Genomic DNA, 16990 nt, shown 5'->3' on the forward strand with positions numbered 1-16990 from the left:
TGCTCAATGAATTGCGGAGCCTTAGACGACTGAGCCACCTGTGCCCCCTATAATTCAGTCAAGATGTATACTTAAAAACGAAAGAAGCCATGACAGCTGGATGTGGGTTGATGCTGATCTCACTGCTCCAGGTGGACCGATGCAGTGTGAGATCCGACAAGGACCAGTACAGAAGCCTGTGGGCGTGGCGGACATCCCCGTGCCCCTCACCCAGTCCTACAAGAGTGTCAAGTGGTGGCCCGAGACCCCCAACACTGGCAGGGCTTTCAAGAAGGCAAAGCGATCAGACTTGTCAGGCAATTTCAGAGATCAGCTGGCCCAGATTTGGGAGGTAAGTACTGAAAATGATCTTTGATGCTGGTCAGGAACTAATTATGTAAAGCACAAATAGCTTGTTATTTTGGTAGGCTGTGCAATATCTACTAGTGATGCCACAGTACGACTATCTCCTGATACGATACATACTACGATACTTTGTTCATGATGCGTTTCACAATACATGTATTTACAGTTTTGACTGATTTTTTTTATTTCATGGGGTATAAACACTATTTAAAAGGCTTGAAACTTCCTGAATATCTGGTCTCATATTTGAAAATAAAAATATCTCATTTCAATAGTCATTTTATTTCAGATACAACTGAAGTGTCAACATAATTATTATCCATTATCAAATAAAAATAGCTGATTCCCTGTTCGTAAAATACCAAAAATGTGCGCCCGAAATTGAATATATTAAATATGAATGAATAGATCCGGGTGTGAAACGATACAGGATTAAAATATGAATCGATATAGAATTAATTTATGAGATTGGTACAGGTAAGTGTGTATCGAGTATCCAAATTGTCTGAGAATATTATCAATGCACTGATGTACTACTGAATCCTGACATTCCTAATATGAACAATTGTTTCAGTTCTTTGTCAAACATTTGTTCACCTCTACCATGTCTGCATCTTGTTCAAGGTGCTGATGCTAATACCACTATGTCCAATACATGTGAGATAACTGATATGTATAAGGCCAGACCAATAACTGATCGATGGAAAATATGCTACAAATATAGAATACTAAACAAGCTCCCGTGAAATACCAATTTTATGAAATGAATGAATTGTGAATCTGATGAGTGAAAGCGAGTCAGATACCAGAACTATTCACAAGTTTCATATAATTGGTATAAGACAGGAGCGAGTTTAGTATTTTATTTATTTATTGCCATTTAGAACTTTAATTTTTTTTACTGAAGTGTGTGAATAGGAAGACATCCACGTGATCCACAGTATAATCCGAAATTTAAGTTTAACAGAATAATACTTCTAACACATCGTATTAATTTAATACCTTACAACGGCAGGTCGATTCCACGAAGCCTTCGTACCGCTGAGGATTTTGAAACTCCCATACTATTACATAGACTTATGAGTCTTTGCGCTACGATCGCCTTGTGGAGCGGGGCCTTGCACCACAAAGTTAACAATCACGTCACAATACCCTATGATATAATTTGTGGAATAATTCCATGTGACATCATCCTAGCAATAGGGTTGCTTGGGTCATCGGGTGTGAATAAACTCCTCTCAGTGATCTATCATCTCTACACACAAAATCATTGAATAAGCCCCTGGATGGTGGGAGTTTTCAATGTTTGTTAGTGAAACTTGTTCCCGCAGTACATAAGCACACACTTTGGTATTACACAATTACTAAAACAGCTGTATGTTTATTAACCGGGTGATCTCTTCGTGGGCGAGTAATAGTATCTTGGTTTTAAATATCTTTAAATTTATTTCAAGTGTTTTATAGGAAGTGAACCACCAATTTATTTTGTTCCCCTGCCTCAAGAAATAGATTTGTATGTCCTAATGACCCTTTAACATTTCAGAGGAAGTTTAATATCAGAAGTAACTGTTTATTACTTTGCTGCTTCCTGACACCTGTATGTCTCTTATTAATTTTGAGATATTTTTCTTTAGTGTAAATGAGTATGTGTGTGATACAGTTTGTAAGTGCATCATTATATATCTTTGATTTATTAAATGTATTAAAGTTTCAGGTATTAATAGTGTCACTAATGTGTCCCTTCTTGGTGATGTGTATTTCTGTATATGATCCCAACTTACCAGTATGACACTACAATAAACAATTCTTTCATTCTCCCTCTAGTGGCTGTCTGAGTGGGAGGAGTTTGAGCGTATAGCGTTACTGCGGGAGATCGTCAAGGTGTGTTCCTTGATGCTGCTGGAGTATCTCGTCTCACACATCAACCAGAAGTAAGTATATATCAAATATGGCAGTAGACACTCAGGTAGTGTTAACTGAGGGTGATAATATTTTTTTATTTCTAGCTCACCTGAAGTCAAGTGTAAACACCATCTCCACAGACACATCAGGACCAATTATGCTGAAACATGCTTCTTTCCATCAATGATAACATGATAATTTGTCCAAGAGGTTCAAATCTGGTTTTCAATATGGCCACCATGGCGGTTATCTTGAAAAAAACCTATTTATGGTCATTGCTCAGTCAGTTTTTGTTGAAAACTTCATGAAATTTGATGTATATTTAGTTAGTAGTGGGACGTTTTTTCTGATATTTGTTGATATTAAATTTGTCCTTGTTTGTCCTCTGTGGCATAATATAGTAGTTCATTAATAATACACCTATTTTCATAATCAAATATGCTTGAAGTGCAGACAACATGGTTTTGGTTTGGTTTGTTGTTTTACACCGCACTCAGCAATATTCCAGCTATATGACGGCGGTCTGTAAATAATCAAGTCTGGACCAGACAATCCAGTGATTAATATCATGAGCATCGATCCACGCCATTGGGATTGATGACATGCATCAACCAAGTCAGACCACCCGATTCCGTTAGTCACTTTTTACGACAAGCATAGTCGCCTTTTACGACAAGCATGGGTTGCTGAAGATCTACTCTATCCCGGATCTTCACGGGTAGCAGACAACATGGACAAGTAAGGGCAGTTCAGTAGAAAGCTTGGCGGAAGAGATAGGTCTTGATTGATGTTCTAAAAGCAGAGTAGGTAGGACATTCACGTACATCAGAAGGTAGATTGCTCCAATTAGTGGCCGCAGCGAAGGACCATGCTTTTAAACTCTTTGGAAATGCTTTGAGAGAGCTGAACTGTATGTTTTGATGACATCATATTATGTTCAAACCTAATGAATTTAGTGTTTGGTTTTAGTCCTCATATTTATGCAGAAAATACTTGAATATCAGACTCAGTGCTGACAACAACTCTGTTGATGATTTAAACTGTTTAATACATATCCAGGTGAGCTTCAATGCATATTTTCTTGCTTTGTGAAAGAGGCCATTCATTTAGGAGCAATTGTTTTATGAATTGAATTTTCTTCCCAGGATTCGTGATGAGACTGACATCAACAGGTTGATGGACCGGACATTGTTGTACATATTCTCCTGCCTGTCAGCCCGGGAGATAGATGTTGCCTCGCAGGTAAACACAAACTAACGATAATAGCAATTATTTAACTCTTATGAATACAGCGGAATCATGTGGACTCAGAGTTTAGTCCTATTCAGACTACCGCCTCCGTCGTCTAGTGGTAGAGAGTCTGCCCGGAGCAAATCCCCGGCCGCGTCATACCAAAAGACGTTAAAAGATGGCACTTGTTGTTACCCTGTCTGGCGCTCGGCATTAAGGGGCTAAAACAAGGACTGGTCGGCTCGGAGTCAGTATAAACTGCGGCATGGTATCTCAGTGAGCTAGCACTCTAAATCGGCATCAGTCCGGACTAGTACAAGCAGCCACACACACACGTGCATACACATCGCTATATAAGTGCAATAATCTTGGACGCGACGTTAAACCCCATTTCACCTCACCACCTCCTATTCAGACAGAGGCCTGGATAAGCAAGTGTATATTGAGAGTTATGTCCCTTACTGGCACAATGTATCCCTGAAAATCGAACCCATGGACAACCATGACAACCATTTATTAATTAAGAGTCCTGTTTGACAGATTCCACTGAAGTAAATCTGTCGATGTTCACAGCCTCATTCACATTGAATTGTTTTGATTAGTGAATGTCCAGATTAACAAATAATTGTGATGGACTGATGCCCTTTGTTCAGATGCTAATTAAGACTTTCCTGGTTTTATGCTGTCAGGTGTGTCGCAGATGGCGGTTCCTCTGTGCTACTGATGAACTCTGGATGCTCAAGTGTCTTGAGATGGGTGAGTTAACTCAATATTAATTGTTTTACGTCTATTAAGAATCTTGGCATTCTATTGGTTCATCCGTACCATGTGACAAAACAATACATTTCCATGTAGACCCCCAAATTATATGAGTGACACTGACCTCGAATATTGACTTATCACATGATCAGTATTGACCTGTCATGTGATGAATATTGACTCGTCTGCTAGAAAACAAGATGGCATCTGGAACAAAAACTTTATGGTTCACAGCGATGTTACTGGAATGAAACAAGGGACGGTTCAAAGGCTTCATAAACTTTATAGTGAATTTCAGGAAAAGAAAACGATGATAACTCTTAACGAGGTCCTTACCAGGTTGGCGACTGGGTTCTTCCGCCACCGACCGGCCCTCCTCACGACTCTCCTGTCGGCTGTCGCCTCCAGCTGCTCTAGAAAACTTAGGATCAGCTCTTCTCAGACCGCTGGGTTATTCAAACTCTTTGTTACAGGGACCGATTACCCTTAATTGCACAACCACCTCTCACTCTATCGCCCCTTAACTACCATACGCACTTGGTGCCTTTACAAGACAACCTTTTCAACAGTCGTCATTACCAGTGGAAAGTCCTTCCATTTGGCATCTCTACTGCCCGTGGCTTTTCACTCGTATCACTAAACCCCTTGGGATGTTTCTACACCATTAGGGGATCCTCTTCAGTTTGTATATCGACGACTGCCTGATGAGCGATCCATCAATTCGGTTGCCTCACGACCACATCAGACTTACCCTCCGGTATCTTCAGCAGCTCAGTTGGCAAATCAAGCTTGAGAAGCTTGTGTTCGTTCTCTCCCAGACCCTTCACTTCATCAGGGGATTATTCCACACACGTCGAGATCACCTCCTTGTTCTACATTCCAACCTCTTGTCCAGGCAGGCCTGTCGTCGAGACTCCTATTTCACAGTTTGCAACACCAGCCTGGCCTGCTGACATCAGTGCAGGATTCGACCCGCCGTGCACACCTGCAGTTACGTCCTCTGCAGATCTTTCTTCAACCATGGTTCGATCGGGACATGCCGGACCAGGTGGTGTCTCTCACAGCCTCACTTTGACCTTACCTCCATCGGTGGACCCTCGAGTCGGACGTCTTTGACAGGGTCTCTTTGACCGACTTTGTTCCCACTCACCACTTGTTCGTGTATTTATCGAATGAGGGGTGGGGGCCCACCCCGGGGACCTGCGGGCCTCAGTATTGTGGACCGCCCAGTCTCTCCACTAGCACAGCTGTTTGGACTCCAAACAGCTGTGCTAGTGGAGAAACTGGGCTGAGTCATATTGGCTATTCAAATGTGGGAGACAATATTGCGGGGAATTCGCCTTATGATAGCGACGGTTGCTCATGACATCAGCCTGCTGTGATCCACTCACCCAGAGTGTCTCCTGGAACTCATGTTCACATTCTATCGTCTCATAGACGACATCGAATCGGAGGTGAGAGCTTGTCACATTTCGAGCATTTCCTACATTCTCGCAGACCCCCTACCTCGCCCCCATGGAGTGGCAGTTACATCTGGAGGTTTTCAAGATGATTTGCAAGATCTTCAGCCACCCATATGTTGACTTGTTTGCCACACGTTACAACCACCAGCTTCAGACTATCGTATCACTGATTCCCGATGCTCTGGCTAGGGTTTACGATGCACTTGCCATAGAGTGGAATGGCCAACACATGTATGCGTTTCCACCTCCGGCACTCCATGTTCTCCGAAAACTGGCCTCCACAGTGAACATACAGATTCTTTTAGTCACACCTTATTGGCCCAGTCGGACATGGTTTTTGCGTTTGTTCCGACTGGCCGGAGAGCCAGACATAAAACTTCCGACTTTCCCAGTCTGCTCAGAAATCCACACACTTGTCAACCTCACCTATGCCCAGAGTTGTCCATTTGCAGAACACATTGACAGCTAGGGGTTTCTCTACTGTGGCAGCTCTTGCTATTCGTCAGACACACCGCCCTTTGACAGCCTTGTGTGATCAGAAATGGTTATCATCCGAGGCTTATTGTCGTCAACATGATATGGATCCAACCGTGGCTTCTACTCCATTCATAGCTGATTTCTGAGTCTTTTTACATGAGACAAAACACCCGTTAGGCGGTACCATTGCCAGTTATGTCTCGGCCATCAGTGCCTCCCATTCTACCCATATCACCACTGCTCCTGAAGTCATCGCTATCCTATGGGGTTACCGTAAGGATGATCAGTGATTAAAGTTTTGACCTCTGGCCTGGGACAGGACTGGTTCTATCTCACCTCCTCGTTTCTCCCTACACACATCTTTCTGATGCGGAATTGGTGCCTCTTACGCAGAAGACTGTCTTTCTCCTGTCCTTGTGTCCTGGCATGTGTGAACCACAGGCTCTCGATGTCATGTGTGAAGGTACACCTTGGCCTAATGTGGGCTTTTATTGCCAAAAATCAATTGCGTGGTCAGGCGGATCTCACTTTGACTATTGCCCCGCTGTCTAACATCTTTGGGTCTAGCGACATCTCCCTATGTCATGTTCATGCATTACGTCATTATATTGACGTCACTCATCATTTTCGGCATCAACTGGTTCTATCTCACCTCCTTGTTTCTCCCTACACACATCTTTCTGATGCGGAATTGGTGCCTGTTACGCAGAAGACTGCCTTTCTCCTGTCCTTGGCCACTGTGGCATGTGTGAACCACAGGCTCTCGATGTCATGTGTGGAGGTACATCTTTGACACCTAATGTGGGCTTATATTGCCAAAAATCAATTGCCTGGTCAGGCGGATCGCACTTTGACCATTGCCCCATTGTCTAACATCTTTGGGTCTAGTGACATCTCCCTATGTCATGTTCATGTATACGTCATTATATTGACGTCACTCATCATTTTCGGCATCGACGTAAACACCTTTTCCTCACGACCACCGAGGAGGGTTGCCGGAATATCTCCAAGAATACCCTGTCGTTTGGTTATGTTCCACCATTCTTCAGGCTTACGCCCTCGCTGGTTTGGATCCACCTTGAGCTTCCCATCCACATGAACTTCAGGCGTCAGCATCCTCATTGGCACTACACACAAACAGTCCATCACAGACATTGTCTGAGTTTGTTTTTGGCAAACCGAGTCCTCTTTCACCAACTCTACCGGGATCTGTCCGTTGAGGATGTCGATGGAGTCCATCAGCTGGGTCCCCTCGTCTTCGCACAACTTGTCGCCCCTCCCCATTGCAACTAACAGGTTCGGGTGGTCAGGTTTGTTGACTTGGTTGATGCATGTCATCGTATCCCAATTGCATAGATCAATGCTCCTAATGACAACCACTAGATTGTCTGGTCCAGACTCGCTTATGTACAGACCACCGTCATACAGCTGGAATGTTTCCATTTGCGGCATTAAAAATGAAAGAAACAAACAAAACACAAGGTTGAAGATTTAGACTGACCTGTTCTCCTGGATGTAAATCACAGGTAAATCTACAGGTATGCCTGTCTTCATTCCTTTACCTGCATAAAACATCTTGCAACTCAGTGCTAACACAACCTATGGCCTCAATCCTCGGTTCTCTTGATGTTTTTATATGTTTATCAACACCAGGCTAAACATGTCTTCCTTTAGAAGAGTTTTATATTGATTAACTGATTAGTTGTGTGTTGATGATAAAGAATATTGATTTATAATTATGTGTAATTAATGAACTGAGCCATTGATCTTTCCTGGTCATTGAATTCTGCCTTGTTACATGTTCGGTCTGATCATTACTAGGGTATTGATTTTATTGACGATGTTAGATGTGCTGATAGGGTAAATAACATTGATTTCTGATTAAGTAATGATCATCACAGTGGTGATGTTAGATTGAGGTGTAAGTTGAAAGATTTAAACACCACCATCTTTCTTTGACAGCATTATTTCGTTTAATAATTACAGCATGAATTCAAGGTTCCTGTGCCCCAAATATATCCAATGGAATATGTCCAAATCAGACTTTGTCAAATTCGAATTTCGGTGAAAACCAGACTTTTTCTCCCGGCCCCCACAGGTCCTCAGTAAATTATCATACTCAAACTGACCTACAACTCGCTAAGTCAGACTTTTTACACTTCGGATTTTGGACCAGAATTATCTTCCCAACAACCAATATACTATTGTAAAGAGTGAGTGAGTGAGTTGGGTTAAACCCCGCTTTTAACAGTATTAAAGTTATATCATGGCATGTCAGCTTAATGTGGCAAGAAAGCCTGAAGTGATGCAGGTCTCAGACGTTTACCACTTCTGTGAAACCCACGAGCACGGGTATGGTGCTGACAAACCTAGAAACATAATTGGGGCGAACTGGGATTCGAACCCACAATCATAAATTTCTGGCATGCTCAAGGGACGCAACTCTGCACAGCGAATCGCTGTGCCTTAGACGACTGGGCCACCTGTGCCCCCCTATTGCAAAGAAGCTGTATAAATCGGATTGTACCAGAATGGACTAGCAAAACAGACTGTGGCATGAAATCAATCTTGCAGACAAATTCTGCATGGAATCTTTCAAGGACTGGATAAGAAACTATTAACTGTGCGTGAATCAGATTCATTTAGTTGGGTGTAACAGCTGATCATGTGACACATTAATAACAGCAGAGACCATATAATATTGATTATATGGTCTCTGTTTACAGACATAATGCAATGCAATGTACAGATAATCAGGAATCAAGTACTTAATAACACCCACAGACCTGAAAACACAGTGTGTTTATCACATTGGGAGCCCAGTTTGTAAGCATAAATATGATTATATAACAATCAGCACAGAGCTGGTGTATACCCCACTACATACTTATAGCACTGACGTAGCACACTAATAATCCCATGATCTCCAATGGAGCACAAGGAATTAGACACAGGAACTGCCAGAGGAAGGTATGCAGGGTCTCAGTTTGGGATAATTCTGACGAAGGAAACAGGGTTTGTTTCAGTTCTCTCAGTCATATTAGATTTCTGGGCCCTGATCCACAAAGGGGTCAATCTTATATTGAACTGTAGCAGGTATACCTCTATGAATGCTTTCTGGATTGCGGCCCTGTGCTTTTGTTATTGAGACCTCACACAAGGTATTTTGGTGGTTATATGTTACACACAACCAACTTTTTCCCATAGACTTCTATAGTAATGTTATGTTGTTTTTTTTAAAAACTAAGCATTCAACAGCTATTACCTGTACGGGTGTGCACAGTTTGGTCTAAGAGCAGCAATAAAAACAAAAAAATGACCAGCTTCCCCAGCTCTTCTTCAAAGTACAAGAAGCCAAACACACCACCCCCATTTTCGCACCAAATGTCACCTGCTTGAAAATATCTGTGGTCACATTCAGCATAAGTCATCATGTTGAAAAAGACTGCACTAAATATGAAAAAAACATGGTCAGTTTTAATTGCTGGATGGATGTACATTTCAAAAACATAAAAATCTTACACAGGATCATCCAATCACAGCTGCCATATGATTCAATCTGCACTGAAGGCTCTCTATGAAAACTGCTTGTTGAACGACTGATGCTTATTTGGTGTAGTAGAAACTATATATGGGTCCCCAGGACCTACATTGCCTGAAGGTAGCATCACTGTGCCAGGACCTACATTACCTGAAGGTAGCATCACTGTGCCAGGACCTACATTGCCTGAAGGTAGCATCACTGTGCCAGGACCTACATTGCCTGAAGGTAGCATCACTGTGCCCAGGACCTACATTGCCTGAAGGTAGCATCACTGTGCCAGGACCTACATTACCTGAAGGTAGCATCATTGTGCCCAGAACCTACATTGCCTGAAGGTAGCATCATTGTGCCCAGGACCTACATTGCCTGAAGGTAGCATCATTGTGCCCAGGACCTACATTGCCTGAAGGTAGCATCACTGTGCCAGGACCTACATTGCCTGAAGGTAGCATCATTGTGCCCAGGACCTACATTGCCTGAAGGTAGCATCATTGTGCCCAGGACCTACATTGCCTGAAGGTAGCATCACTGTGCCAGGACCTACATTGCCTGAAGGTAGCATCATTGTTCCCAGGACCTACATTGCCTGAAGGTAGCATCACTGTGCCAGGACCTACATTGCCTGAAGGTAGCATCACTGTGCCAGGACCTACATTGCCTGAAGGTAGCATCACTGTGCCAGGACCTACATTGCCTGAAGGTAGCATCATTGTGCCCAGGACCTACATTGCCTGAAGGTAGCATCATTGTGCCAGGACCTACATTGCCTGAAGGTAGCATCATTGTGCGCAGGACCTACATTGCCTGAAGGTAGCATCATTGTGCCCAGGACCTACATTGCCTGAAGGTAGCATCACTGTGCCAGGACCTACATTGCCTGAAGGTAGCATCACTGTGCCAGGACCTACATTGCCTGAAGGTAGCATCACTGTGCCAGGACCTACATTGCCTGAAGGTAGCATCATTGTGCCCAGGACCTACATTGCCTGAAGGTAGCATCACTGTGCCAGGACCTACATTGCCTGAAGGTAGCATCACTGTGCCAGGACCTACATTGCCTGAAGGTAGCATCACTGTGCCAGGACCTACATTGCCTGAAGGTAGCATCACAGTGCCAGGACCTACATTGCCTGAAGGTAGCATCACTGTGCCAGGACCTACATTGCCTGAAGGTAGCATCACTGTGCCAGGACCTACATTGCCTGAAGGTAGCATCACTGTGCCAGGACCTACATTGCCTGAAGGTAGCATCATTGTGCCCAGGACCTACATTGCCTGAAGGTAGCATCACTGTGCCAGGACCTACATTGCCTGAAGGTAGCATCATTGTGCCCAGGACCTACATTGCCTGAAGGTAGCATCATTGTGCCAGGACCTACATTGCCTGAAGGTAGCATCATTGTGCCCAGGACCTACATTACCTGAAGGTAGCATCACTGTGCCAGGACCTACATTGCCTGAAGGTAGCATCACTGTGCCAGGACCTACATTGCCTGAAGGTAGCATCACTGTGCCAGGACCTACATTGCCTGAAGGTAGCATCACTGTGCCCAGGACCTACATTGCCTGAAGGTAGCATCACTGTGCCAGGACCTACATTGCCTGAAGGTAGCATCACTGTGCCAGGACCTACATTGCCTGAAGGTAGCATCATTGTGCCCAGGACCTACATTGCCTGAAGGTAGCATCATTGTGCCCAGGACCTACATTACCTGAAGGTAGCATCACTGTGCCAGGACCTACGTTGCCTGAAGGTAGCATCACTGTGCCAGGACCTACATTGCCTGAAGGTAGCATCACTGTGCCAGGACCTACATTGCCTGAAGGTAGCATCACTGTGCCCAGGACCTACATTGCCTGAAGGTAGCATCATTGTGCGCAGGACCTACATTGCCTGAAGGTAGCATCATTGTGCCCAGGACCTACATTGCCTGAAGGTAGCATCACTGTGCCAGGACCTACATTGCCTGAAGGTAGCATCATTGTGCCCAGAACCTACATTGCCTGAAGGTAGCATCACTGTGCCAGGACCTACATTGCCTGAAGGTAGCATCATTGTGCCCAGGACCTACATTGCCTGAAGGTAGCATCACTGTGCCAGGACCTACATTGCCTGAAGGTAGCATCACTGTGCCAGGACCTACATTGCCTGAAGGTAGCATCACTGTGCCAGGACCTACATTGCCTGAAGGTAGCATCATTGTGCCCAGGACCTACATTGCCTGAAGGTAGCATCATTGTGCCCAGGACCTACATTACCTGAAGGTAGCATCACTGTGCCAGGACCTACATTGCCTGAAGGTAGCATCACTGTGCCAGGACCTACATTGCCTGAAGGTAGCATCACTGTGCCAGGACCTACATTGCCTGAAGGTAGCATCACTGTGCCCAGGACCTACATTACCTGAAGGTAGCATCATTGTGCGCAGGACCTACATTGCCTGAAGGTAGCATCATTGTGCCCAGGACCTACATTGCCTGAAGGTAGCATCACTGTGCCAGGACCTACATTGCCTGAAGGTAGCATCATTGTGCCCAGAACCTATTTGCCTGAAGGTAGCATCACTGTGCCAGGACCTACATTGCCTGAAGGTAGCATCATTGTGCCCAGGACCTACATTGCCTGAAGGTAGCATCACTATGCCAGGACCTACATTGCCTGAAGGTAGCATCATTGTGCCCAGGACCTACATTGCCTGAAGGTAGCATCATTGTGCCCAGGACCTACATTGCCTGAAGGTAGCATCATTGTGCCCAGGACCTACATTGCCTGAAGGTAGCATCATTGTGCATAACCACTGCATTATAGTTTCACAGGCCACTGTGTATACCATTTGATATTGCTGACTTGAATGTATAACATTCACTCACTCATGAATTAACTCTTCCCTTAGAAGGTGAAAGGTATAGAAAGTTAGTATGATGGTATGTTAGTAAAGTCAGTTATTTCTGATATGGACTGTACTTGTTGTGAGTTAGTAGATATTGCTTTATTCTGTGTCAGCATTCTTGTAGGCATCTGTTTTTGGAATGGTACCTGAAGGAATCCCCAGGGTATTACTTACTGACTCCTCCGACATATATTGCTGATTCGGGAAACTTGGTGTCAATCATTCCCTCACTCACCCCGTCACTGTAGTCTGTCTTGCTGTGGTGTTTAGGTGAGCACGAGGGCGTGGACAACATCACGGGTCTGGTGTTGGAGGCGAACAGTCTGTCTCGTGTTGTGGACTGGAAGCTGGCGTACATGGAGCTGACCCAGCTTGTACACACAATGAAGCAAGGCCTCTCTGTTCCCCAGGACATACAGCTCAGTAAGTACAGCATGGCTACAGCATTGAACTGGTGGTGGCGGGCAGGTTAAGGCAATTCAAGTTGGAAATAACAGGTGTCTGAAATAATCGTTTACTCCAAACAGGCCAGGTGGACCAGTGTAGGGCTGGGACAGGTAACTCGGGTACTCGGGTCGGGTGGGTCCTGAGTAGGACCTGGGTATCCACATGACTACCCGGACCCTTGGTTAGTCATGTGATATACTGTAATGACATTAACAATGAAACTCAATGGTTACACTACAAGTATAGCTAATGTTCACATTTCTTTCTCACTATGCAAGCATTCGTTCTGACTTTATATGTTCAAGTAAGGATAAAGCGTCTGTCAACTGCAGTGTATGCATGATCAGATCGTTTTATATATTATCTAAATAGTTTTTGCCAGGGCTGCGGTAAAACAATTCCCATTCGGACATTTTGTACCCAACTCTTGAGACCTATAGCGGGTATCCGGGTAGGGCCAGGTAATAGTGTGTCGAGTACCCGGTTAGTAAATTTGGACTCGTCCCAGCCCTAGACTAGTGATTCGTAAATGCAACTTGCCCATTTTGAAAATGGCAAGCCTTCATTTGTGACTAGATGCTGGCACTGGATACTGCCAGTCCCGATGGACTGGCAACTCTAAAAAAATTATAGTCCCCTCCATTTTTGGTTAGTGTAGCAGTAATGAATGTTTTATTGGACAGCTGGGTGAGAAGGAATAAATTTCACCCATCCTGACAGGACCCGTGAGGATTTCGGGGTAGAGTAGGTCTTCAGCAACCCATGCTTGCTGTAAAAGGTGACTATGCTTGTAAAAGGCGACTAACAGGACCGGGTGGTCAGGCTCGCTGACTTGACTTGGTTGATGTATGTCATCGATCCCAATTGCATGGATCGATGCTCATGATATTAATCACTGGATTGTCTGGTCCAGACTTGATTATTTACAGACCGCTGTCATATAGCTGGGATATTGCTGAGTGCGGCGTTAAACAACAAACCAACCAACCAACCAACCAACCAACCAACCAACCATCCTAACAGAAATCTTACCCGGCACGGTATACCAGGCAGGCATCTTTGTTAGGCACTGTTGATCCCTTACATGAACACATTAGAAGATGTTTCCATGTTTCCATGGCAATTTTTGTGTTCCTCTTCAGGTGGTGATGAAGATGCCGCTTGTCAAAAGGGTAAGTTGGTCTCAGGTCACAGAGTTCACATCATTAGTAGATGATGTACTGTGCTAGTTGAAGATGGAGCTGAATTGAATTTGGAACGGAATGCACAGGCCTCTGATTAACCAATCAGAATTGAGTATTTCCAAAGTCCTGGTAGAATATGATTTAACTGTTACGGTACATTTTCCTTTATCCCTACTTCAACAGATATAGATCGATTGAGACTTAATTCTGTTTGTAGGCAGCCATACATGAAGGATCAGTGCCAAATAATTTGATTCTTCTAATTTCAGGCTTTCAATTGTGAGAAAATTGGCCATACATGAATGAAAAGAAATATTCTCTTCAGCTTGAAAAATGGGACTTACTTAAATGCATTATCTTGATGATAACCTTTATCTTATTCACAAATCAAGATACTGGAAAAACATTGTTTCCTCTTGTATCTCCAAAGTCATTCATCTGTTGTCTTGGATTAGGTTGGTAAATAGATATGGCCAGTTTTGTTTTTTGTGGGTGTCCTTATGCTATTCGCCTGTCGAACTGGTTCGACAGTAGCAACACGGCTAGTGACACACTCTGTTGAACTGGTTCGACAGTAGCTTTGAGAGCTTTAATAGAATTGCTGTTATTAAACATCAGTTTGTAGTTTGTACCATGAATACCTGCACTTATCACTGTTTGGGTATTTTTCATTCAGAGGACGAAATGAAACGTTACAAAAGGGGTCAGCGTGTCCGTAAGTGTTCAGATGTTGTATGAGTGAGGGAGTGAGTGAGTAATTATTGCTGAACGCTGCTTCAGCTATCTTGCACCTGTCAATGGCGGGATGTTTTATGAAGATTGATGCAAGTAGTTACAGCAACACTTGGTGGATTTATACAGATATGATGTATTTGACATATAATATATAAAACTTAACCTGCTTTTCACAAATATATTTTCTATACTGTCACCTGACATGTTGCATTTTGAAGCCAAAGTCAAGCTGGGTGTTGGTGAACCAATACGATCACGCAAAGGGCAGACAACTCTGAGGTATCTTTTATCTGAGGAGGAGGAGGAGGACAGTTCTGACAGTTCATTGGATGAAGATTTATCTCCCTTTATGGCTGAATATGCCCTTCAGACTGAACCACAGCCCCAAGGTAAATATGAGTGTGATTCAAATGAGGCTTTCTAGGTTGCCATGGTAACAAAGGAGTCCCTGAGGGAAGTATTTCACTATGGCTAAGACCTGGGTATAGAAGTTTAGGTGGGTGTACCAAGTGGGGTGATGTTGGGATGGTACTGATATTTCCTTACCGGGTACCCGACCCCCTATTACCCTAACTACCCGGGTACCCACTGTAGATCTCAAGAGTTGGGAACAAAATGTCTGATTGGGAATTGTTTTGCCGCTGCTTGGCCAAAGTTGTTTAGATACATCATGTACATGTATCAAACGATCAGATCATGCATACACTAAAGATGACTGAAGCTTTATCTTTATTCAAACATTTACAAGTAAAAAAGACTTGTAGTTTACCCACTGAGCAATAGTGAATTTTATGTAATTAAACAACATATCACGTGACTAACCACAGGTTGGGGTAGTACTGTGGGTACCCGGGTCCTACTCCGGACCCACCCGACCCGAGTACCCGAGTTTCCCATCCCATCCCTAGTATAAACTGTGCCTCAATTCGGGATCTCCTCTCACATTAAGCTGACATGTCATGATATCGCTGAAATATTCTTCAAGGATACTTTCATTTTGGCCAATCAATCTCTCATTTGAATTTGCAAGAAGGCGAAATGATGTTTTCATTGTTCATTATTTAGTATAAAACAGTATAAAGATGACTGTTTTGTTGATCAAATTACATATGTAGTATTCCTTATTTTCAGTGAAGTATTTGTACCAGCCTCGATATCGCAAGTCTTCCCGCACAAGGAAGGTGAAGGACGCCGACAAAGATGTGAAGGATTCCATACAAGAAGAGGAAGAGAATGGAGAGTGAGTTTAGTCCATGTCTTATAACATTGAATAAAATCCTACGTCAGTTCCCTCATCAGTGAGGTGAGGTGAAATTGGGTTTAACGTCGCGTCCAAGATTATTGCACTTATATAGCGACGTGCATGCACGTGTATGTGTGTGTGTGGCTGCTTGTACTAGTCCGGACTGATGCCGATTTATAGTGCTAGCTCACTGAGATACCATGCCGCAGTTTAACATGAATACCCCACTCAGACACAGTATACTGACTCCGAGCCGACCAGTCCTTGTTTTAGCCCCTTAATGCCGAGCGCCAGACAGGGTAACAACAAGTACAATCTTTTAACGTCTTTTTGTATGACGCGGCCCGGGATCGAACCCCGGACCTTCCGCTCTCCGGGCGGACGCTCTACCACAAGACCACGGAGGCGGTCCCCTCATCAGTGAGTGTTGGAGGGAGGGAGATTGATTTGTTTGGTTTCCTAGTCAACAGTAGTCATCTTTAACATGGTAGCATGTCAATACGGGAGTCAGATCCAGGCAAATAAGCGACTGACAGTTGTAGGCACACTCCGGCGCAGTGGTGACTCAGCATAACACCACTGCCACAGGCTAATTTGCATATCACATGACCAGACTTTTCTCTTGTAAACAAACACTTTTTCAGAAATCAGTATAGAACGGAGTAATGCAAGTATCTGGGGGCGCTTTACATATTGTTTGGCATAATTATATAGATATGCTGCTTCACCTGTGACAGTGAGTTGCATGACAATGTATATTTAATCGTCAA

At 43.9% G+C, this 16990-nt stretch overlaps 1 protein-coding gene across 1 annotated transcript in view; it reads left to right on the plus strand.

The window, feature by feature from the left end:
• The window catches only part of LOC124119128 (F-box/WD repeat-containing protein 7-like), a 133175-nt gene that overhangs the window by 8481 nt on the left and 107704 nt on the right, over window positions 1-16990 (plus strand). The window contains exons 4-12 of the mRNA XM_046481542.2: window positions 132-331; window positions 2170-2276; window positions 3393-3489; window positions 4167-4233; window positions 12882-13034; window positions 14201-14230; window positions 14919-14957; window positions 15196-15366; window positions 16109-16217. Coding sequence (XP_046337498.2) covers window positions 132-331; window positions 2170-2276; window positions 3393-3489; window positions 4167-4233; window positions 12882-13034; window positions 14201-14230; window positions 14919-14957; window positions 15196-15366; window positions 16109-16217 — 973 coding nt within the window. The remainder of the gene's footprint in view (window positions 1-131; window positions 332-2169; window positions 2277-3392; window positions 3490-4166; window positions 4234-12881; window positions 13035-14200; window positions 14231-14918; window positions 14958-15195; window positions 15367-16108; window positions 16218-16990) is intronic.

Source organism: Haliotis rufescens, unplaced genomic scaffold (genome assembly GCF_023055435.1).
Source record: "Haliotis rufescens isolate VD_foot unplaced genomic scaffold, xgHalRufe1.0.p SCAF_3, whole genome shotgun sequence".
NCBI classification, from domain to species: domain Eukaryota; kingdom Metazoa; phylum Mollusca; class Gastropoda; order Lepetellida; family Haliotidae; genus Haliotis; species Haliotis rufescens.